General features: G+C 34.8%; 1 protein-coding gene across 3 annotated transcripts in view; it reads left to right on the top strand.

Moving 5' to 3' along the window:
* The window catches only part of LRRK2 (leucine rich repeat kinase 2), a 128,971-nt gene that overhangs the window by 60,055 nt on the left and 48,799 nt on the right, over positions 1–20,117 (top strand). For all 3 annotated transcript variants that reach the window (XM_070410425.1, XM_070410426.1, XM_070410424.1), the window contains exons 20-30: positions 1,828–2,016; positions 5,676–5,794; positions 6,383–6,452; positions 6,909–7,126; positions 8,680–8,930; positions 9,217–9,365; positions 12,160–12,253; positions 13,074–13,260; positions 14,569–14,750; positions 18,371–18,600; positions 19,000–19,127. In XM_070410425.1, coding sequence (XP_070266526.1) covers positions 1,828–2,016; positions 5,676–5,794; positions 6,383–6,452; positions 6,909–7,126; positions 8,680–8,930; positions 9,217–9,365; positions 12,160–12,253; positions 13,074–13,260; positions 14,569–14,750; positions 18,371–18,600; positions 19,000–19,127 — 1,817 coding nt within the window. The remainder of the gene's footprint in view (positions 1–1,827; positions 2,017–5,675; positions 5,795–6,382; positions 6,453–6,908; positions 7,127–8,679; positions 8,931–9,216; positions 9,366–12,159; positions 12,254–13,073; positions 13,261–14,568; positions 14,751–18,370; positions 18,601–18,999; positions 19,128–20,117) is intronic.

Raw genomic sequence — 20,117 nt, 5'->3', positions numbered from 1 at the left:
CTTCACTTTAAGGACTTTCTTGTTAATAACATGTTCTCTCCACTGTCATTTTCTGACACACTCACCAGACCAAACCCCGTTCCTCTTCAGCCCAACAGTCTGATTTTTCCTCTCCTTCCCAGAGACAGCTGCATGCTGCTGAAGGATCCATCCATGCATGTTGGTGCTTCTGCATAGTCAAGGTCTCCAACTTCCTGGTGGGACCTGGAAGACCCCATCTGGCTGAGTTTTCCTCAGCTTTTTAAATGCTTCATATACTCTTCCAGGCTTTTCCCAGTGTTATTCTCACCACCTAACTCCCTTACCTTCTCTCTCACCTGGCCAACTCTTCATTCTTCCTGCCTCAGCACCATAGCACTTTTCACAAGAAAACGTTCCTGCCCCCATGAAGTCTGGGTGGATGGTCCTTCTCCCGACCCCTCTTCCCCTGCACCTTATTTTGAGGACAATTTGTCCATATCCATTAGAATTTTTACCCAGCAATATACTAATAGGAATCTATGATACAGAAATTCTCAATTTCCATAAAAATGCATGTACAAGGATACGCATTAAAATGTTGTTATAATAGCAAAAATTTAGGGAAAATCGTAAGTATTCCCCAAAAGAAACTATTGAAATTATCATGGAACATCCATTCAGTGCTTTGCAATCATTGGGAAAAATAAATCTAGCATATTCAAATGTTTGGACACAGAATGTATTGTTAAGTAAAAAAAGAGGCACAGAACAGTGTTTTCAGTATACTAAAATAGTGTTTTTAGGTTACCTAGGTGAGCACACAATTGTGATATTGTAGTCATAAATGTTTGAATATGAAAAAGAACATATCAGGAAGAAATACCACAGAAATGGGCTTCCTGGTTGCCTCTGGGGACTTTGGAGATGAGTAAGTCATCATTAGATCCCTAGTTTCATCAATTCAATCAGTTTCATGGCAACAACCTGCTCACTTTAATCTTTGGTGCTTTGGTGTTTGGTAGAGAGGAACTATGGGCTCATTGGAGAAAAAGAAAGGGAGATTTACCATTTACTTTATTCTCTTTGTATGAAGTTTTATTTTAATTATTTTTTTTACCATGACAAGTCTTACCTAATTTAAAAATATATAATAATGTTACTTGATTGATTTGAGGATATAGCATAATTTCATTGGCAGCTTGTCTGAGTAAAGAAAATTTTGGATTCATAGCTTTAAAACATTTTTTCAGGTACTATTGAACTGAGTCACATACATGTGTTACAATATTGGAAGAAATTTCCCAGGCTTTAGTAGACAATGAGGACTCTGCCAACTAATAAGGTTGTTAACTTTGAAATTCCACATAATTCCCCAATAGAATGAAACACTTAGCAAATAGTTTGTAAAAATAAGAATATCACTTATTGAGCATATTCTCTGTCCTAGGCATTATGTTAAAAATTTTATATGCATCATTTCATCTTTTCGATAACCCTATGTTATATATATTGTCATCTTCACTTCCGCAATGAAGACACTGACATTGTAGGGGGGTCATACAATTCACAGGTGGCCTTACTATGATTTGGGCACAGGCTTGTCTGGCTTCACAGCCCAGGCCCTTTCTGAGGTTAAGTGAGTTTCATAAATATTCAGTTCTGTCATCTACACTAAAGCTTTGTATACATTTGTATGATTTTTTGAAAATTAACATTGACTTCCTGTAATATCACAATTGTAAAGTGACTTTGGAAGTAGGAATGAACAGTTTTCTAAAAATATGAGAATATGCTTTGGTATGGTATGTGTTTACATTTGTTTAGTTGTTGGTGTCTAAGTTGCTGGTGTATCTTTTTTATTTTTAGATATAGGATCCACACTAGCAAGAATGGTCCTCAGATACCAGATGAAAAGTTGTGTGGCAGAGGGAGCAGCCTCAGGCAGCGATGGGGATTTTTCTGAGCAAGTACTTGGTAAATTTGACCAATGGACCTTCATTCCTGAGTCCTACGTGGACAGTGTGTTTGGACAAAGTGATGACCTAGATAGCGAAGGTATTTATTATAAAAAAAAAATAGTTCCCTGTAGGTTTTAAAACCCTTACAACACTGACATTGAAAAATGGGAATTGAGACAAAATGCTGATATAATTTATTTGGAAAAACTTGAGGAAAATGTGTTCATTATTGAAAATAGTTAGTGCTTACTAACTCCAATTCAGGCAATGGCTGTAAAAAAAACTCATCTCTGCACTTAACAATGTTTTGATACTGCCTTTAGTTGGTGACTGCAATTGGATTCCATGTTCCATCATTGACTATATCCTTTCTGGATTGTGTAAACCTTATTAAAAGTAGTATTGCCAACCTTCTAGAATTTTTTGGTAAGAATTAGATAAAAAAATATATAAACTCTCTGGGAAAGTTCTTTGCAAATAGGAAGTACTTAAAATATGTATTTATCTTTATTAGAATTAAGAATAATATTAATCTTTTAATAACTCACTCAAGATAACTTTTAAAAATTGATATAGCAAGATATATAATGATAGTGATTTGGGCTGACATTTAATGCAATACAGTTTGGTAAAAATGGGGTGAGGTATTTTCTTTTATAAACAGTGTGATTGTAAACTTTGGGTGATAGAATAAAGGTATTTGAGAGGGCAAAAAGTAAGGATTATTCCAAGATCTCATGTCTCAAGTCCAAGTATTTTTTAAAATAAACTTTATTTAGAAATAATTATTATAAAAAGATGCCGAAACCGGTTTGGCTCAGTGGATAGAGCGTCGGCCTGCGGACTGAAAGGTCCCAGGTTCGATTCCGGTCAAGGGCATGTACCTGGGTTGCGGGCACATCCCCCATGGGAGATGTGCAGGAGGCAGCTGGTCGATGTTTCTCTCTCATCGATGTTTCTAACTCTCTATCTCTCTCTCTTCCTCTCTGTAAAAATTCAATAAAAATATATTTTAAAAAAATAATAAAATAAAATAAAAAGAAATACACCTACTTAAGTATATATTTTCATAGGTTTTGAAAAATTTTTACATCCATTTAATAATCACTACTATCAAGTTATACAACGTTTCTATTATTCAACAAATCCTGGTTGTCTCTTCATAAAATATTTCCCCAATCTTGGTCCTTGGCAACCATTGATCTGCTTTCTGTTCTTATAGATTGCATTAGTATTTTCTCCAGTTGCATAGAAATCGAATCATACAGTATGTTTTCTTTTATGTCTGGCTGTTTTCCAAAGGGGTTGTACCACATTATACTCCCACCAGCAATATATGAAAATTCTAGGTGCTTTCCATCTTTGTCACCATACAACACTTGATATAGTCAGTTAAATTAATTTTAACCATTCTAGTGAAGGCACAATTCTAGCACATTTGGGTTGAATTTTTATTTGGGATGAATATTTATTGAATTTTGATCACTATTGACATTAACAATGTCTTATTGACCATTCATGTATTTTCTTTGTGAAATATCTGTTCACATCTTTTGCTAACTTTTTAAACTTAAATGAGTGCATGTATGTAATGAGTAGTTTTTATTTTATTTATTTATTGTTCACACTATTAGAGATGTTCCCATTCCCTACCCCTCCTTACCCACCTCCACCCAATCCCCACTCCCCATACCTCTGGCTTTCTTTTTATGGTATTGTTCAAAGAGTAGGTTTTAAAAATTTTCTAATTGCTATGTGGTTTTTGTTTGACTTATGGGTTATTTGGAAGAGTGTTTATTTTCCAGATATTTGGAGATTTTTCCACATAACTTTCTCTTATTGGTTTAAATTTAACATTTTTGGGTCAGAGAACATACTCTGATGATTTTCATCCTTTTAAATTTATTGAGATGCTTTGTTGGACTACTGTATGGTTTAACATGGTGAATGCTCCATGTGAAATTTAAAAGAATATATATTTGGCTGATCTGGAGTTAAGTCTATTAGTATGTCTGATTGCTTGGTAGTGTTTTCAGTCTTCCATATCATTACAGATTTTTCTCTCTACTTGACTGGAGAAAGAAATGTTGAAATAAAAATTGTGGATTTGGTCATTCTTTCAATTTGATCAGCTTATGCTTTATGTATTTCGCAGCTCTGTTACGGGGTGTGAAACAGTAAGGGTTTTAATTTTTTTAAATGATTTTGCCCTTTCATATTGATCCAACTTACATCTGGTATCCTCACTTCCTTCCTCCTGTAGAACTCCTTTTTCATTTCTTACAGTGCAGATCTGAGGGAAACCTCTTTGCAGGTTACTGGAGCTCTTTTTCCAGGATTCTGCCCCTAAACTCTCAGCTAAGGAAGTCTCCCTGAATGTTGATCTTCATCTCATCTCAGGAAAGCCATTGAGCTTTGTTTAAATTCCTTCTCACTGTGCCACGGGCCCTCCAATTGCCCTGAGGCAGAAAGCCAGGGTGACCATAGGCTTACAGATTTTGTTTCCTTCATTCAAGAACTACACAGTTCAGCACTGTCCCTTGCCCAAGGTCTGAAACCAGTTGTTTAAAATATTTTGTCCAATTTTCCAGTTGTTTGTGGGGGTTGGTTAAGATCTGTGCTTCTGTCTCTATCATGGCTGAAAGAAGAATTCTTCTTAAGTAGTTATAAATAAAGGAAAACATTTAAATAAATGCTAACATAAATAAATTATAAAATGTATAGATGCTTGTATAAACAGTATGCTAATAGAAGTTTCACAAACATAAAGGGGGATAATTATCAAAATGTAATAATTATAAGATATGTACACAATTAAATTATACAGTCTATTATTAAAATACTTAAGCATAAGATCATTTAAATTTTAGGATAAATTAAATTTTAATAATTAATCAAGTAGGAAGTATTTGTATCGGTTTTACAAATTATATAGAATATTGTCAAGTTGATTTCTGAATATATAGATTTTATATAATTTTTTGATACTTAAGATTATGCTTTCTCTTAAGATAAAGAGTAGTGTAACTTAATCATAATTTTTAGTAGTGCGTTCAGATTACATATCATTAATAATATGATTTATTTATTGATCTTTATTTTTTAAATTCATAATTTTAAAAGTAGTTTTTATCTCTTCTCTCTCAAAACAGTATTGCTAACTAAATACAATGTGTTTATTTAATGTTATTTTACCTTAATAAATAACATTATTTAATGTTGTTATGTGAAACCATAAAATATGAAATGTAAATAGAGATGTATTCAAGATTGCTGAATATTAAATAATTTCAAGTGTGATTTCAGTATAGAAAACAATGTTTGAAAGATTTCTAAGAAAAATTTAGAGAAACAGAATAGTTTTGATCAGATTTGAACATAAACTTTCTCTGCTTGCTGTACATGCACATACTTATTATTGTATATATAACTACTTTTTTTCACTTGGCTCTTTTCTACTGTACTATGAGCTTAGGAGGCCTGGATTGTTTTTCCAGTTTATCTCTATCCAACACTTACTCAGTGTCTAGTCTATTACAACCATTCAGTAAATATTTATGGATGAAGAAAAGTGTAACTGAATTTTGAAAATGAAAAACTAACATAGTTTATTATTTCTATTTTAAAAATGTTACAATAAAAATTAGGTGATTTCTATTAATGAAAATATTTTTAATCTCATGATCGAATGTGGTATTAGTATCTTATGATTGGGTAAACATTTTCTATTTGCCTTTATTTATTATTTAAAAATAGGAAGTGAAGGTTCATTTCTTGTGAAAAAGAAGTCAAGTTCGATTAGTGTAGGAGAATTTTACCGAGATCCTGCCTTGCAACGTTGTTCATCACATTTGCAAAGTCATTCCAATTCATTGGTAAGTTAAATTGTGATTATGTTGTGTGTTTTGTTACTGAAATTCTCTTGATAATTGAGCTATTGATAAAAAAAAAAAAAGCTAGGAGCTATTGGTGCAGAAATTTCCTGATGTATGAAAACTTCATATTGGAATATAAATATATATCTACATTTACATATATATAATTTTGAGTTTATACTTGTAGATTTTTAAGCATGTTTGGGGCATACACAGGGTGGGGGCAAAAAACATAGGTTACAGTTGTTCATATGGAAAATTATACAATAATCAATAAAAAATAATAATACAAGAATGAACTCTGTTTTCACATACTCACAATTGTAAACCTGCTTTGGCCCCACCCTCTGTGTACTAAATATACTTCATTATGATTTTATCCTTTTTCTCTTTTCAGAGCTCCATGTCTATGTGCCCATGTTAGGTCTCTGTCTTATGGTGTCGCAGGTCCCATGAATACTTTAGATAGATATCTTATAGTGATTCCTAAGGAAACCAGATAGGAAATGTTCTCTTTGCTCTTAAAAAACGACACCGAAAAAAAATGACAGTGATTGTACTGTAAATGTCTATTTGTTTGTTTAATAGGGACCCATTTTTGATCAAGAAGACTTACTGAAGCGAAAAAGAAAAATATTGTCTTCAGATGATTCACTCAGTAAGTATTTGAAAGTAATCATAACTCAGTTGATATTTTGAGCAGAATATAATATTTGTTAAATTTCTTCTGTTTTTTTCCCCAAAATTTCTCTCCCATTTCATCTTATATAACCTTCCAATTGTAATAGTTTTAAAAATTTACCGTTTATACAGTATATATAGGACAAGTATTTTTTTCTACTATTTATCTGAAATGTAAATAATGCCCTCACCAATAATGCCCTCTTCATCCCTTTCTCCACATCTGTTGTTTTTTTTTTTATACTGCCAAGACCGCTTGGTTAAATATTTATTATTTACTCTCCATCTCTGGCACTGGTTTGGTTTCCATAGTTTGGTTTTTGCTGAATCTCCAGTACCTTGAAGAGAGCCTACATTATTAGGTGATCAATAAAAATTTGCCCAGCTAAATTATCCACTTATATTTCCATTGTTTGTCTGTTTTTGACAAAAGGGTCATCAAAACTTCCATCCCATATGAGGAATTCAGACAGCACTTCTTCCCTGGCTTCTGAGAGAGAATATATTACATCCCTAGATCTTTCAGCCAACGAACTCAGAGATATCGATGCCCTAAGCCAGAAGTGCTGCATCAGTGGTCATCTGGAGCACCTGGCCAGGCTGGAGCTTCACCAGAACGCACTCACGGGCTTCCCACAGCGGCTATGCGAAGTAAATTTAACCTGTCCTACTAACTCTCAGCATATCTGAAGAGCTTTGGCATTTACATTTAATGTGCATGGTTAAATCTTTAAAAAGAACGTTCTACTTTTGTGTCCTTGGACAATAATTCCCCCATTCTTCTGGGTTTCACACAAGTATCTTAGACTGGGTGGTGTTCAGAAACATCTTTGAGGGCAGGCAGTGGAAATGGAGAGGTAGTGAAAAAGGAATTCAGGGTCCTGTCCTAAAGGTACATGGTACATGTTAAACTCTCTTAAGGCTAGATGTTGGTTATGCCTTCAATTATTTAATTGTTGTAAGGCGGTTCAAACTACTTACACTTGATAGACTAGACTTAGACCTGGTTTGGGTGGCACTGGCTCTGGCTCAGCTACCAACTGTGTGATAATAAGAAAATGTTACTCCGACTGCTCTAAGCCTTTCATTTCCTCATCTGCCAAACACAGAGGCTAGACTAAACTACTCCTAAAGCGCTTATTGAGTTTTAAAATTATATGTAACTTAAAAATAATTATTTGTTAAAGAATAGGAAAAGAAAACTAGAATTCAGCCTGCTTAAAAAAGAGGGAATTTGAAGAGAACATGGCAAGGTTCTCTTAATAAGCTACATTGAGGCATTCCAAAACAGAGCCAGCTCAGAACCTTCTCTGCAGGAAATTTCAAATTGACACCCCTAGATGGCAGTTTCTGTTCCTGCCTAACTGTGTTTTCTTATAAAAATATTTTCTAATTAAACCTTGGGAATAAATAATTTTAAAATCTTCTGAATAATCTGGTTGGATCTGAAACAATGACAGAAATTTTGAAACTTCTGGGGCAAAGATCCATTAATAAGCCTTTATGATCATGTCAAACTCTTTAGAATTCCAAGTGAAGATAAATATATTGCTATGTAAAGAAGAGCACAGAGAAGTGATTGTTTTGGTATTTTAGCCCTTTGACATTAATTCATACCAAATATTAAAAATTTGACATAATATGTAAATGGAAGGTTTGCAGTTATGATAGTAGGATTAGAAATGGCTTAAAAATAAAAATGGAGATTTGAAACAAAAAGTTCCCTAAAAAGAAGAGGTTCTAAATAAAATATATGTTATGTACAGTGACTAATTTTATGGTTAAATCTTATTTATATTAAAATGTATAACAATTACCAAAGCTAGCATTTAAAAATGTATTCCCAGGATTATGTTATGCTACTTACTCATGAAATCATTAGTTTAAATATTTTTTGAGGCCTATGCTGCTTCCATTTTCACTTGCTGAAGGAATAAAGCTGAGTTAAATACTAAACTTTATTTTTGTGAACTTGCTTTTGAAAACCTGCCTGCCACATGTCCCCTGGTTTTACCCATTTGAGAGCAGAGAAAGTTGGACCAGTCAGTGTACTAAAGCTCTCTTGTGAGTTATGTTTTCAAGTTTTAGAAAATTCTTAATGGTTCTAGTTATGGGAGTTACGGCAGGCAAGAAATAGTAGCTAAATTTACTAGTAAGTTTCTTAGGGGGTTTGTTTTGGAATTTTAAAAATACTGTCTTTCCAGGTGCTGAGGTGTTTGACGCACTTGGACTTGCACAGTAACAAGTTCACAGCGTTTCCCTCCTACTTGTTGAAAATGAATTGTCTTGCCAACCTTGATGTCTCTCGAAATGACATCGGGCCCTCGGTAGTTTTGGATCCTGCCGTGAAGTGTCCGACCTTGAAACAGTTCAACCTGTCCTATAACCAGCTGTCTTCTGTTCCCGAGAACCTGGGTGATGTGGCAGAGAAACTGGAGCAGCTGACGTTAGAAGGGTAGGCAGGGCTCATTAGAGACCAAAGGGTTGCCTTGCATGGACGTTGTGTAAGGCTGACAAAATATGCTGACATTATGTCTACAGCAATAAATTTTAAACTGTAACATGTTAAAAGACCGAGGCAACTAATATTGCAGCTTGCATCAATTGACTTAAATTTTCACAACTAATTTTAAAGTCGATAAATCTGATTGATGCTAAACTTTGAAGGCAAGTTGTTTGCTTTTTTCTTTAAAGCATAGGAATTCATGCAATTTAGTCCTCATTTTCTCTCTTATGACTAGAAATAAAATATCAGGAATGTGTTCTCCCCTGAGCCTGAAGGAACTGAAGATTTTAAATCTTAGTAAAAACCACATTTCATCCCTGTCAGAGGACTTTCTTGAGGCTTGTCCTAAAGTGGAGAATTTCAGCGCCAGAATGAACTCCCTTGGTAAGTGTTCTGGGTGAGCCTTCTCTTTACCAGCACTTTTGAATATTACAGGATGAGTAATATTGGACATTTTTGGTGGGGATTTAATGGTATTATTTGAGTTTAAATATGGTGCTGGAGCTTCAAATATAAAGCTAGCAGGTTAGTGATAAAAATAAATGAGGAGTCAAGCCATGGACATAGGAAGGAAACTTAAATGCATGCTGCTAACTGAAAGAAGTCAAGCTGAAAAGGCTACATACTGTATAATTCCAACTAAAAGACACTGGAAAAGGCACTAAAACAATCAGTGGGTGCCAGGGCTTTGGAGTGAGGAAGAGAGGGATGAATAGTTGGGGAAAAGGGGGATTTGGGACAGTGGAGCTATTCTGTGTGCTACTGTTATGTGGACTCAGGTTATAATACATTTATCAGGATGCATAGAATGTATAATGCAGAGTGAACTCTGTTGTAAACTATGGATTTTAATGACAAGGCATTAATATTGACATTAATTATAACATATACCAAACTATGCAAGTTATTCATAATAAAGGAGGGAAAAATGTGTGTTTATGGATGGTGGTAGTGAGGAGAGAAGGGATCCATGGAAAATTTGGTACTTTCCACTCAAATTTTCTGTAAATATAAAACTGCTTAAAAAAGTCCACTTTTTAAATTAAAAAGAAAGTTTAAAATTTTAATGTTAAATTTTATAAGTTAAAAATAATTTTACCAGGTTAGTATTGGCATAGATCAAAATGACAATATCTTGGGCTATAAATAGTCACTATATTGTGGTTCCTTTCAGTCTACTAAACTAAAATCTCCTATGAATGCCTGATCTGGGTAATGCAGGAATCCTAAGTTCCTACTGAGCTTCTTCAGAAATTTTTGGAGTATAAGTATTATTAGTACTATTGTTTCTTTTTAATCAATCATTCAACAGTTTTCAAATTAGTAATGTTCATTTATTAAGTTCTTGTTTTGTGCAAGGTATTACAATAATACATAATATGACCACTACTTTTATTACAAGTCATGGAACACCCTTTGTGAAATACCCTAAGCCTGTGAGATAACAGGGAATTATGTTCATTTTCAGCCTATCTGAGAATTATAATATTAAGGGAAAATACTTTTATAACCATAAACAGAAATTCCTCATATTTTATCTTTCCTAATGGAGGCCATGTGCATCTTGCCACCAACGTGACTGTTCTATATCTGACTCAGTAAAATTATTTTTTAGTAAAATAATTTTTAATACATTTTAATAGCAGAATACAGTTTGACCACTTATTTTCAAATATATTAATTTGTCAGAACTATCAGAAACAAATGAGAAGAGCCATGCTAATTTGCATAGTATTTTCTTTTTTTTCTCCCTTTTACCCTCTTCTAATATTGATCATGTTCCTACCATGAACCGGAAACTGGGGATAGGAGGCAGGGGAGTGTGATGTTTAAGTTGGGTCAGGAAAAAATAGCATTTATAAGGACTCTGAGGCTTGATTATAGTAAATATGTCGTATCCACTGAATTTCACACACACACAAACCTATAGAGTAGGACAGGTATGATCTCTGCGTGACCAATTGAGGAAATTGAAGCACTGAGATCTTTGTGTGACATGTCAGGGACATAAAATTAGCTAACCATGAAAACCTGAATACACCTAAGTTCAAAAATCGATTTGCTTTTCACTACACAACTTTAATAGTTTTAGAAGTTGTCTATAGTTAGGTCATACTTGAGTGGGACCACAAACCATTGAAAATAACCTCATGTGAAATGAAGTTTCACTCAATTCTTTGATTTTATAAGAGTGTTTTCCATATAGTATCTGAACCTCAAGACTCTTTAATTCTTAAGTGGAGAAGCATTTCTATTAACTTATTTAGTCACAAATACTTTTGGAAAATAGGTCAGGTGTAGCATAGCATGTACCTTTCAGGAAGACAGCGTGTAGCCATGTCCTGGAACTTTTTGACCCTTGAAGATTTTCTAGATAAAGCATAACTCATACTTTTTAATATTGAAAATGCTAAGAAATAATTTCTGAAGTTACTTTCATGGAACCATAAGTTTTTATATTTCTGAAGAATCTCAGATATCATCTGGTCTAGCTGTACTATTTTGCAGATGACAAAACAGGCTGTATGATGTGCTCGGTTTCCAATATTGTGTTCCACAGAATTTCATTCCTTGGAGGTCCTCATACTATATTTCTTTCTTGGGAATTCATAACATATGCCAGGCTATTGAGAACTCTGAGATACTTCATTTTATTTTACCTAATGTTTCCCCAATCTCTTAAGATCACATGATCAAAGAATACCTTTATTAAGTAACATCCATATTATTCCATAGAACACTCTTTATGAGATGGTACTCTGAAGAATTTTTATCTTTATATATTATATTGTATATTAGTATTCTAAAGTATTTTGTTACAGTTATTTAAGAGTAATTTGAATTAATCTATAAAGTATTTCACAAAATATCACACATAATTTGGAATGGATATTCTAATAATTTTTATGTTCATAGATGTTAAACAGATTAATTATATTTAGATTGTTGCTTAGCTTTCATATTAAAAGGTTTGTATAAGTATGGTGTATTATTTTAATGTTTAGTGGTAGTATTAAGGATGTCACCATATTTTAAAAGTAGATTTTTGAAAAATTGTCAGCATAAGAATAGAAATTAAATTAAATGGCAGGCCATTGGTAGCTGTTCTTGTAGAATCCAATAGAAATCTAGTTAAAATGATTTAAATGCCCGTTATCTCATTTTTCTTTTCTTTTAGCTGCTATGCCTTTTTTACCTTCTTCTCTGACAAACATCAAATTATCTCAAAACAGATTTACATGTGTCCCAGAAGCAATTTTAAATCTTCCACAGTAAGTTTATTATTTTAATTTTTAAGCCACATGAGCTGGAACAGAACCTTCAGAAACAAGGTTTTGATTTAGGCATATAAAATGTAATTGATTTCTAAACCTACTTAGCTTACTGTTTAAATCTATGAATGTTTGACATTCACTAGACAAAAGGCCCAAGTTGTTACTTGGACTTTTAAACTTCTATATTAATTTGGTGTGCTATTGTGTAGTAACAGTTGAAGATTATTTACTGAATAGTTCGCATTATGATACTCAAATGAGATTACATTGGCTGTCACTTTAACTATGCAAGGCACCATGCTCAGTGTTAGGGAACGCGGTGTATCACCCCGAGACAAGCAGGTGGAAGAGTGTGCCCCTGCACAATGTTAATGAGCTCTAAGACCCAACCTCTGAAGAATCCTCCTAGTAATGAGTGAAATTGAAATGAGATAGTGAGGCTATATATTTATAACTCCTCTACTTAAATAGAAGCACGAGTTTTAATGACCACTTTTGCATTTGTTAATTATGATTTCTCATGTGTCATAAACATGTGTAAAACACTCATTCTGAGATTGACATTTTTATGTTTCTGGAGCAGGGAAATTAGGCCTCAATTTTGCTTTTAATGGTTCTTATTCATGTAAATGTTTCTAGTGAGAAGGCCTCCTTTCTAGCTCATCTGTACCTATAAGTACCCCAAAGCACACATGCATCCTTATATATAAATATTGTTAGTTTTAAAGTTCTTATTCTCTAGTGAAAATTACTGGTGATGTAATTTTATGTATTTTGGAAACCCTCACTTGGTTTTATCTCGACACTATTGTTTTAGCTTGCGATCATTAGACATGAGCAGCAACGAAATTAAATACCTACCAAGTCCTGCACACTGGAAATCTTTGAACTTAAGGGAACTCTTGTTTAGTCATAATCAGATCAGCATCTTGGACTTGAGCGAAAAAGCACATGCATGGTCTAGAGTAGAGAAACTACATCTTTCTCATAATAAACTGAAAGAGGTAAGAGGTCATCTTTATTTGCTTAAAGTTATTGCCATTTGAAAATAGGCTTGCGTAATTTGCATCATCAAAAATTATCATTTTAAAACCTGTCATTTTGTATTTCCTACATTTTGAATAAGATCTAAACCTACCCTGAGATAAATTGGTGTATTAAGAATGCTTAATTTCCATAAAAGACCACTTTTTGTGGTCTATTTTTTAATTACAGAAATATATCTATGAATGTGATGTCTGTAATGCTTCAAATGTGTTAATCACGAAATCACTGATCTGTTACCAGACTCTCAGATACTCTGCACTTCTAAAGTTGACACCGGGCCACATATAGCCGTGTTTTTCCCCTGACTTTCTTTCCTACATTCTTAAATTCCTCTATTCCTTTACCTCACCCAAGTGGGCCAATGTCCTTTGCTTTTCTCCATTGCCTCTGTTACAAATCTGAAATTGATTATCCATTGATCTCAGAAAAAAACTTTTTTGGGGGTCAAATTCAAAAGGCAAAAATAATTAAGTGTCTGAAACTGTGAGGTTCAGAATAACTGAATATTTTTTGGTACTTGATTTTTGCCAGAAAAATTAATGTCTTTTTATTTTAAAAGTAATGAGCCCTAGCCGGTTTGGCTAAGTGGATAGAGTGTTGGCCTGTGGACTGAAGGGTCTCGGGTTCGATTCCAGTCAAGGGCACATGCCTGGGTTGTGGGTTCGACCCCCAAGTGGGGGAACATGCAGGAGGCAGCCGATCAATGATTCTCTCTCATTATTGATGTTTCTGTCTCTCCCTCTCCCTCTCTGAAATCAATAAAAATATTTTAAAAAAATTAAAAAAGTAATGAGTACTACTTAAAAATTTGGAATGGAAAAAACAAACTCTAGTTAACGTGCCACCTAACTTAGTTAAACAAAATTTAGTTGTATTTTAATAGTATTAAGTTGTATATAAGCTTGTGATGACCAGATATTTATAGTTTTACTAAAGAACAAAACAGATGATTGGATTTGAAAGCTATAAAGACATTTGCTTTCAGTGTTATGAAGAGATGACATATGTTACCAAGGGAGCAAGGGTTTTCAAAGATTATAAATACGTGGCCTAGTTTTGGGTAAGTTCCTTATATTTATCTCTTTAAGCATTCATAGTGAAAGCTGTGACAAGCACTTGGAAGGTTTTTGGTCCCTGTTGAAAGGTTGTGCATGTTGCTGATGGGATCTCTGGTCCTCTCTGGCTCCTTATCAGCATCTTGTTCCTTGGCAGCACACGTCTTCCTTCCCACCAACAGACTTTGCCCTTTTTTTTATTTCATTAAGATTCCTCCTGAGATTGGCTGTCTTGAAAACCTGACATCTCTTGATGTTAGTTACAACTTGGAACTGAGATCCTTTCCCAATGAAATGGGGAAATTGAGCAAAATATGGGATCTTCCTTTGGATGAGCTGCGTCTTAATTTTGATTTTAAGCATATAGGATGTAAAGCCAAAGACATCATAAGGTTAGATCATTTTATTTCCATTTGTTTCTGTTAAGTGTGTTTCAGATTTCTCTGTGACTTTGAGAGATATAGAATTACAAAATAAGAAAAAAATGTATAGTACTATTTAACATTAAGATGCTACGTATCATTTGCCTTTTATATAATGAACTAGAGGCCCGGTGCATGGATTCGTGCACTGGTGGGGTCTCTCGGCCTGGCCTGCGCCCTCTCACAATCTAGGACCCCTCGGGGTATGTTGGACTGCCTGTTTTGGCCAGATCTCCTCAGGCTAGGCCAAGGGACACCACTGATGCACAAATCCATGCACCGGGCCTCTAGTATGCATATAAGATCTTTGGTTAATCTCTTCCTGCCCTCCCCCTCCCCCTTCCTCTGAGATTCATCGGTCTGTTCCATGTTTCCATGCCTGTGTGTTGAGCATCTGCCCCCTGTTGGTCAGTGTGTGTCACGGCTACTGGTGGAATGTTCGCTTAGGCCTTTATATATATAGATAGATTTATAGGTGAGACAATATTTTTCCTCCTTATCATGTTTCTTGCTAGAAACAGACTCTAAAAAGAAAGTACTACTAGTTGGTCTCTTGTTACCAACTACACAATCTAAAGAAGTATAGCAGAATATAATGAATTCTTTTTTATGTCTTTATTGATTTGTAGAGAGAGAGGATAGAGGGATAAAAACATCAATGCCAGAGACATATCATTGATCAGCTGCCTCCTACACACCCCCTGCTGGGGATTGAGCACACAACCCTGGGCATGTGCCCTCACTGGGAATTGAACCAGTGACCATTGAACCACACTGGCTGGGCTATAATAACTTCTTAAGCTTCATTTCAGATAGCAGATAGTTATATGTCTATTTTATTTTAAAGCATTATAGTTTCTTAAATAATAAAACATTATTAACTTTGGTTTTGCTTACTGACCTTGATCATATTTGAAACCCCTGAAACTCCCCAGGTATCACTGTTTCTGGTGCTTACACTTTACAAATGTCAAATATTTTTGATAATGGGCTTTATCTCCTTGTTACATTTTAAGCATATTAGTCTTATTGTTACCTATTCATATAATTATTTATTTCCATTTTCACAAAATTACTTATATCTATATTTATCTTACAGGTTTCAGCTCATTTATCACCCCTCATTGTGTCCATGACTATAATAGCCATTAAGGCTGGGACTATAGCTGTATTTACTCATTGTCTGATAGTTGGCACAAATCCTGGCATACAATTTATAGTGTTTGAATTACCAGAGAACTGTATTTACCTAATTATCTTCTGCTTACATTTCAATTTATATTTAACTTTTAATGAAGAACTAGTAGCCCTGCGCGTGAACCGTGCACCAGTAGCTCACCAGCAGCTCACTGCCACCCTCCAGTAGCTCTCCGCCCACTGCCCTGCCCTCCTGTAGCTCCTCCCACTCCCTTCCTCCAGGCCCCTCATAGCTTGCTGCCTTGCCTGCTCCTGTAGCTCTCCGCAGCCCGCTTGTAGCTCACTGCCCCACCCTCCTGCTGATCCATGATCTGGTCTTACTCAGTCAGTCATTACGCTTTAAAGTGCAATGACCATTTGCATATCACATCTTTATCATATTGAATAATTTCTGTCCTCCTGAGCTTGATGCAATTTGAAAGGAAAGAGTTTGTTGCCTGCTATGCTAAACATGATGACCCCTGATTTTAAATAATTATGTCTCATAATTTTTCCCTCTTGAAACTGAAAAGATGTTCACATGAATATTGGTTCAATTACTATAAACATTTAGTGGAACTAGTTTTCAGTGTATTATTTCATATTATCAAGCTACTGTGTAAGTAAATCTTTTAAAATTTGTTTTACATTTTAGAAAAGACAAAGACCTAGAATAGTTTAGTCATTGTAGACATCCTTTGCTTTTTCAAAGAATGAGTTTTTTCAAAGAGTGGTGAATTCTGAATAGTTAATGGTCACTGGACCATTGCTTTTACTGTTGATTGGTGATGAAAACAGAACTTTAGTTGCATGTGAGAAAATGACAGATTTCAGTAATAGCAGGTAGAGATATGATCTGTCAGATCTTATTTTCTCAAGTGTCAAAAAAACCAAGAAGAGTTATTCGGCTTTTTGGTCAGATCACCAGGACTGTTGGTCAGATTCCTGTTAGTTATGAGAATGGATCCATCAATGATCTCTAAAATTCAGTTATGATTTAATTTCCTTCTCTAATTTTAAACTGTGGCAACATTTTAATACACTTAATATGTACCTTTATATATTTATTATATCTTAGAGAACATTTAAAATCTATTGATATAAAGGTGGCTTTGTTAGCTACCTATGGCATTTTTAAGTAGTTTCATCTATTTTTACACTAAGATGATTAGGAATAGCAATATATCTGATACTATAATCGTTTATATATAGTAATTTATAATGCAACCAATATGACCTTTCCATGTATATTATACATATGCATATATGATATATGTGAATATCCTATCTAATAAAGAGGGAATATGCTAATTGACCCTCATACTGTCACAAAGATGGCAGTGTCCACAGCCAATAAGGGGGGAATATGCTAATTGACTGCCCTGCCCTCAAGGATGGTGGCGCCCACAGCCAATAAGGAGGGAATATGCTAATTGACTGCCACACCGTCAAAGATGGTGGCACCCACAGCCACAAGATGGCTGGCAGGGGAGGGTATTTATGGGTGATCAGGCCAGCAGGAGAGGGTAGTTGGGGGGGACCAAGCCTGCAGGGGAGGGCAGTTAGGGGTGACCAGGCCATCAGGGGAGGGCAGTTGGGGGCGATCAGGCCAGCAGGGGAGCAGTTAGGCGTCGATCAGGCAGGCAGGAGAGTGGTTAGGGGTGATCAGGCTGGCAGGCAGAAGCGGTTAGGGGCGATCAGGCAGGCAGGCAGGCGAGTGGTTGGGAGCCAGCAGTCCCGGATTGTGAGAGGACTGTCCGACTGCTGGTTTAGGCCCAATCCCTGTGGGGCCTAAACCAGCAGTTGTACATCCCTCGAGGGGTCCCAGATTAGAAAGGGTGCAGGCTGGGCTGAGAGACACCCCCCCCCCCCCCCCAGTGCACTAATTTTGTGCATCGGGCCTCTAGTATACATTATATATGTCATCCATGAATATATATGTACACACACATATATAATGTACCCAATATAACCTCACTATCAAGGTTTAGTATAACACTATGCATAGGTACTCTAACTTGGCTCTCTGTCACATGGATTTTCTAAAATTTTATACTTTATAATTTTTAGGGTTTTGTGTTAATTTAAATAAATCTCTGTGTGTGTGTGTATAAAATTCTAATGGGCATTACAAACATTTTCACATTTTGATTATTTATGGTGATAGTGTAACATGCCTTTGTGTTTGATAATGCTACCAATCATTATCAACTATACTAATATTAATAATAAAACATATGCATTAACAGCGTACTGAAAGACAAGTGTACTTTACTTATAAAAGTTGTGCATTTTTTTGCATACTATATTTTAAAAATCTGACATTTAAAAGAGTTTAATGCGCAAAAATTTACCTATATTTTAAGTATACTATTAAACAGTTGATTATTTTATTTTTGTCTTTCTACTACCAGGTTTCTTCAACAGCGCTTAAAAAAGGCTGTGCCCTATAACCGCATGAAACTTATGATTGTGGGAAACACTGGGAGTGGTAAAACCACCTTATTGCAGCAATTAATGAAAACCAAGGAACCAGATGTTGGGATGCAAAGTGCCACCGTTGGCATAGACGTGAGAGACTGGCCTATCCAAATAAGAGGCAAAAGGAAGAAAAACTTGATTCTAAATGTGTGGGATTTTGCAGGTATTTATTATACTAGAATTTTAAAATCATATTGATCTCTTATTTAGAATTTGGATTTAAAAACTGAGTTTTCTGTTCCAATACTGCAAAGAGACCAGTGAATCCTAAGGAATTATTCCAGAGCTGTTTACTTCTCCCAGCATTACCCTTGCCACCAGGACGAAGTGTATGGAATGGAATGTTAGAAACTGTAAGTGGCAGCTGAAGCTGAGTATGGGGTCCATAGCTAACACTTCAGCCAGAAGTTCTCAATCGCTAGTAGAAACTCAGTTATAGTCTTCTAAACATCGTTGATTGTTCTTCTCTCTCTCTTTTTTTTAATGCTAAATTGTGTATAGTATCATCTAAAAAATTTTTGAAAAAAATCAGGCCAAAAAAGAGTCTCCAATCTCTGTTTAGGTCGGGAGGAATTCTACAGCACGCACCCGCACTTCATGACCCCGCGATCACTGTACCTCGCCGTCTATGACCTCAGCAAAGGGCAGGCGGAAGTTGATGCTATGAAGCCTTGGCTATTCAATATAAAGGTGGTCTATTCTAATCATTTGAGAATACAGAGTAATTTTCTTTTTTTTTTTGTATGTAAGGTAATTTACTTTAGGCAAAGAGTTGCTTTAAGAGTTTTGTGGGTTGTTTTTTTTTTAAGAAAATTAGCAGCTCTGAAATTTTGAGTTGGGAAATTTTCAGAGTAATTAAGCTGTGACATGAAAATAAGGTGTTCCGTATTGGTGAGTGTTACAGATACTTGGAACCCTTTTAAGCTATAAAAATGGGAAATACACATGCTAAACTATGTTTATCATATTTTAAACTGGAATATGATATTTTACAACTTAAAATAAGTTATGCTAAAGGAAACCAATCTGTGCAACTTTGAAGATGCATAGTGGCAATTTAGTATGAAGTTTTTCAGAGCTTACACTTATATATGGAACCAGATTAATGTGCTCCTTTATTTATTTATTTTGTAAACTGAAGTATAATTGACAATATGCTCTTATATTGGGAATCTCTCTTTGTTAGTTTCCACTTTGTCCTTTGCTATCAATTATTCCTTACAAGCTCGTTTTGTAATTTTGGTAATTTTTTAAACCTTTTTTTGTTGTTTTTACTTTATTATAGTTAGCCAAAGTGAGAAAATATTACAATGGCAGTAATACTTTAGTGTTTTTTCCCATTGTAGACTTCAAAAAGCATGACTTTAGAAATGAATTCAAGAGATTGAATTTGCAGACAAGGAAGAGAAAATATAAACCATATTATGACACTGAAATAATTTGTGGGTTTTTTAAATGCTTATTTTGAAGTCCAAAGCACACTTAGAAAGTTACCCACCTGAAAAGTGTTAATAATTGAATTGAGAAGACACATCAAAACGACTTATACAATTTCTTAATGTTACATTATTTTTCTTATGATTAAGGAAAGAAAGGCAGCTGTTTTTTTCATGATGTCCTTTAATTTTTCACTTCCACTCGAGTGAATTTCAGTGGAAATGTAATCAGTATTTTGCGTCT

The sequence above is a fragment of the Myotis yumanensis genome, unplaced genomic scaffold, assembly GCF_028538775.1.
Source record: "Myotis yumanensis isolate MYYU_CA2020_CCGP unplaced genomic scaffold, mMyoYum1.0.hap1 SCAF_3, whole genome shotgun sequence".
Lineage (NCBI taxonomy): Eukaryota > Metazoa > Chordata > Mammalia > Chiroptera > Vespertilionidae > Myotis > Myotis yumanensis.
This window is presented reverse-complemented; position numbering and strand designations above follow the sequence as displayed.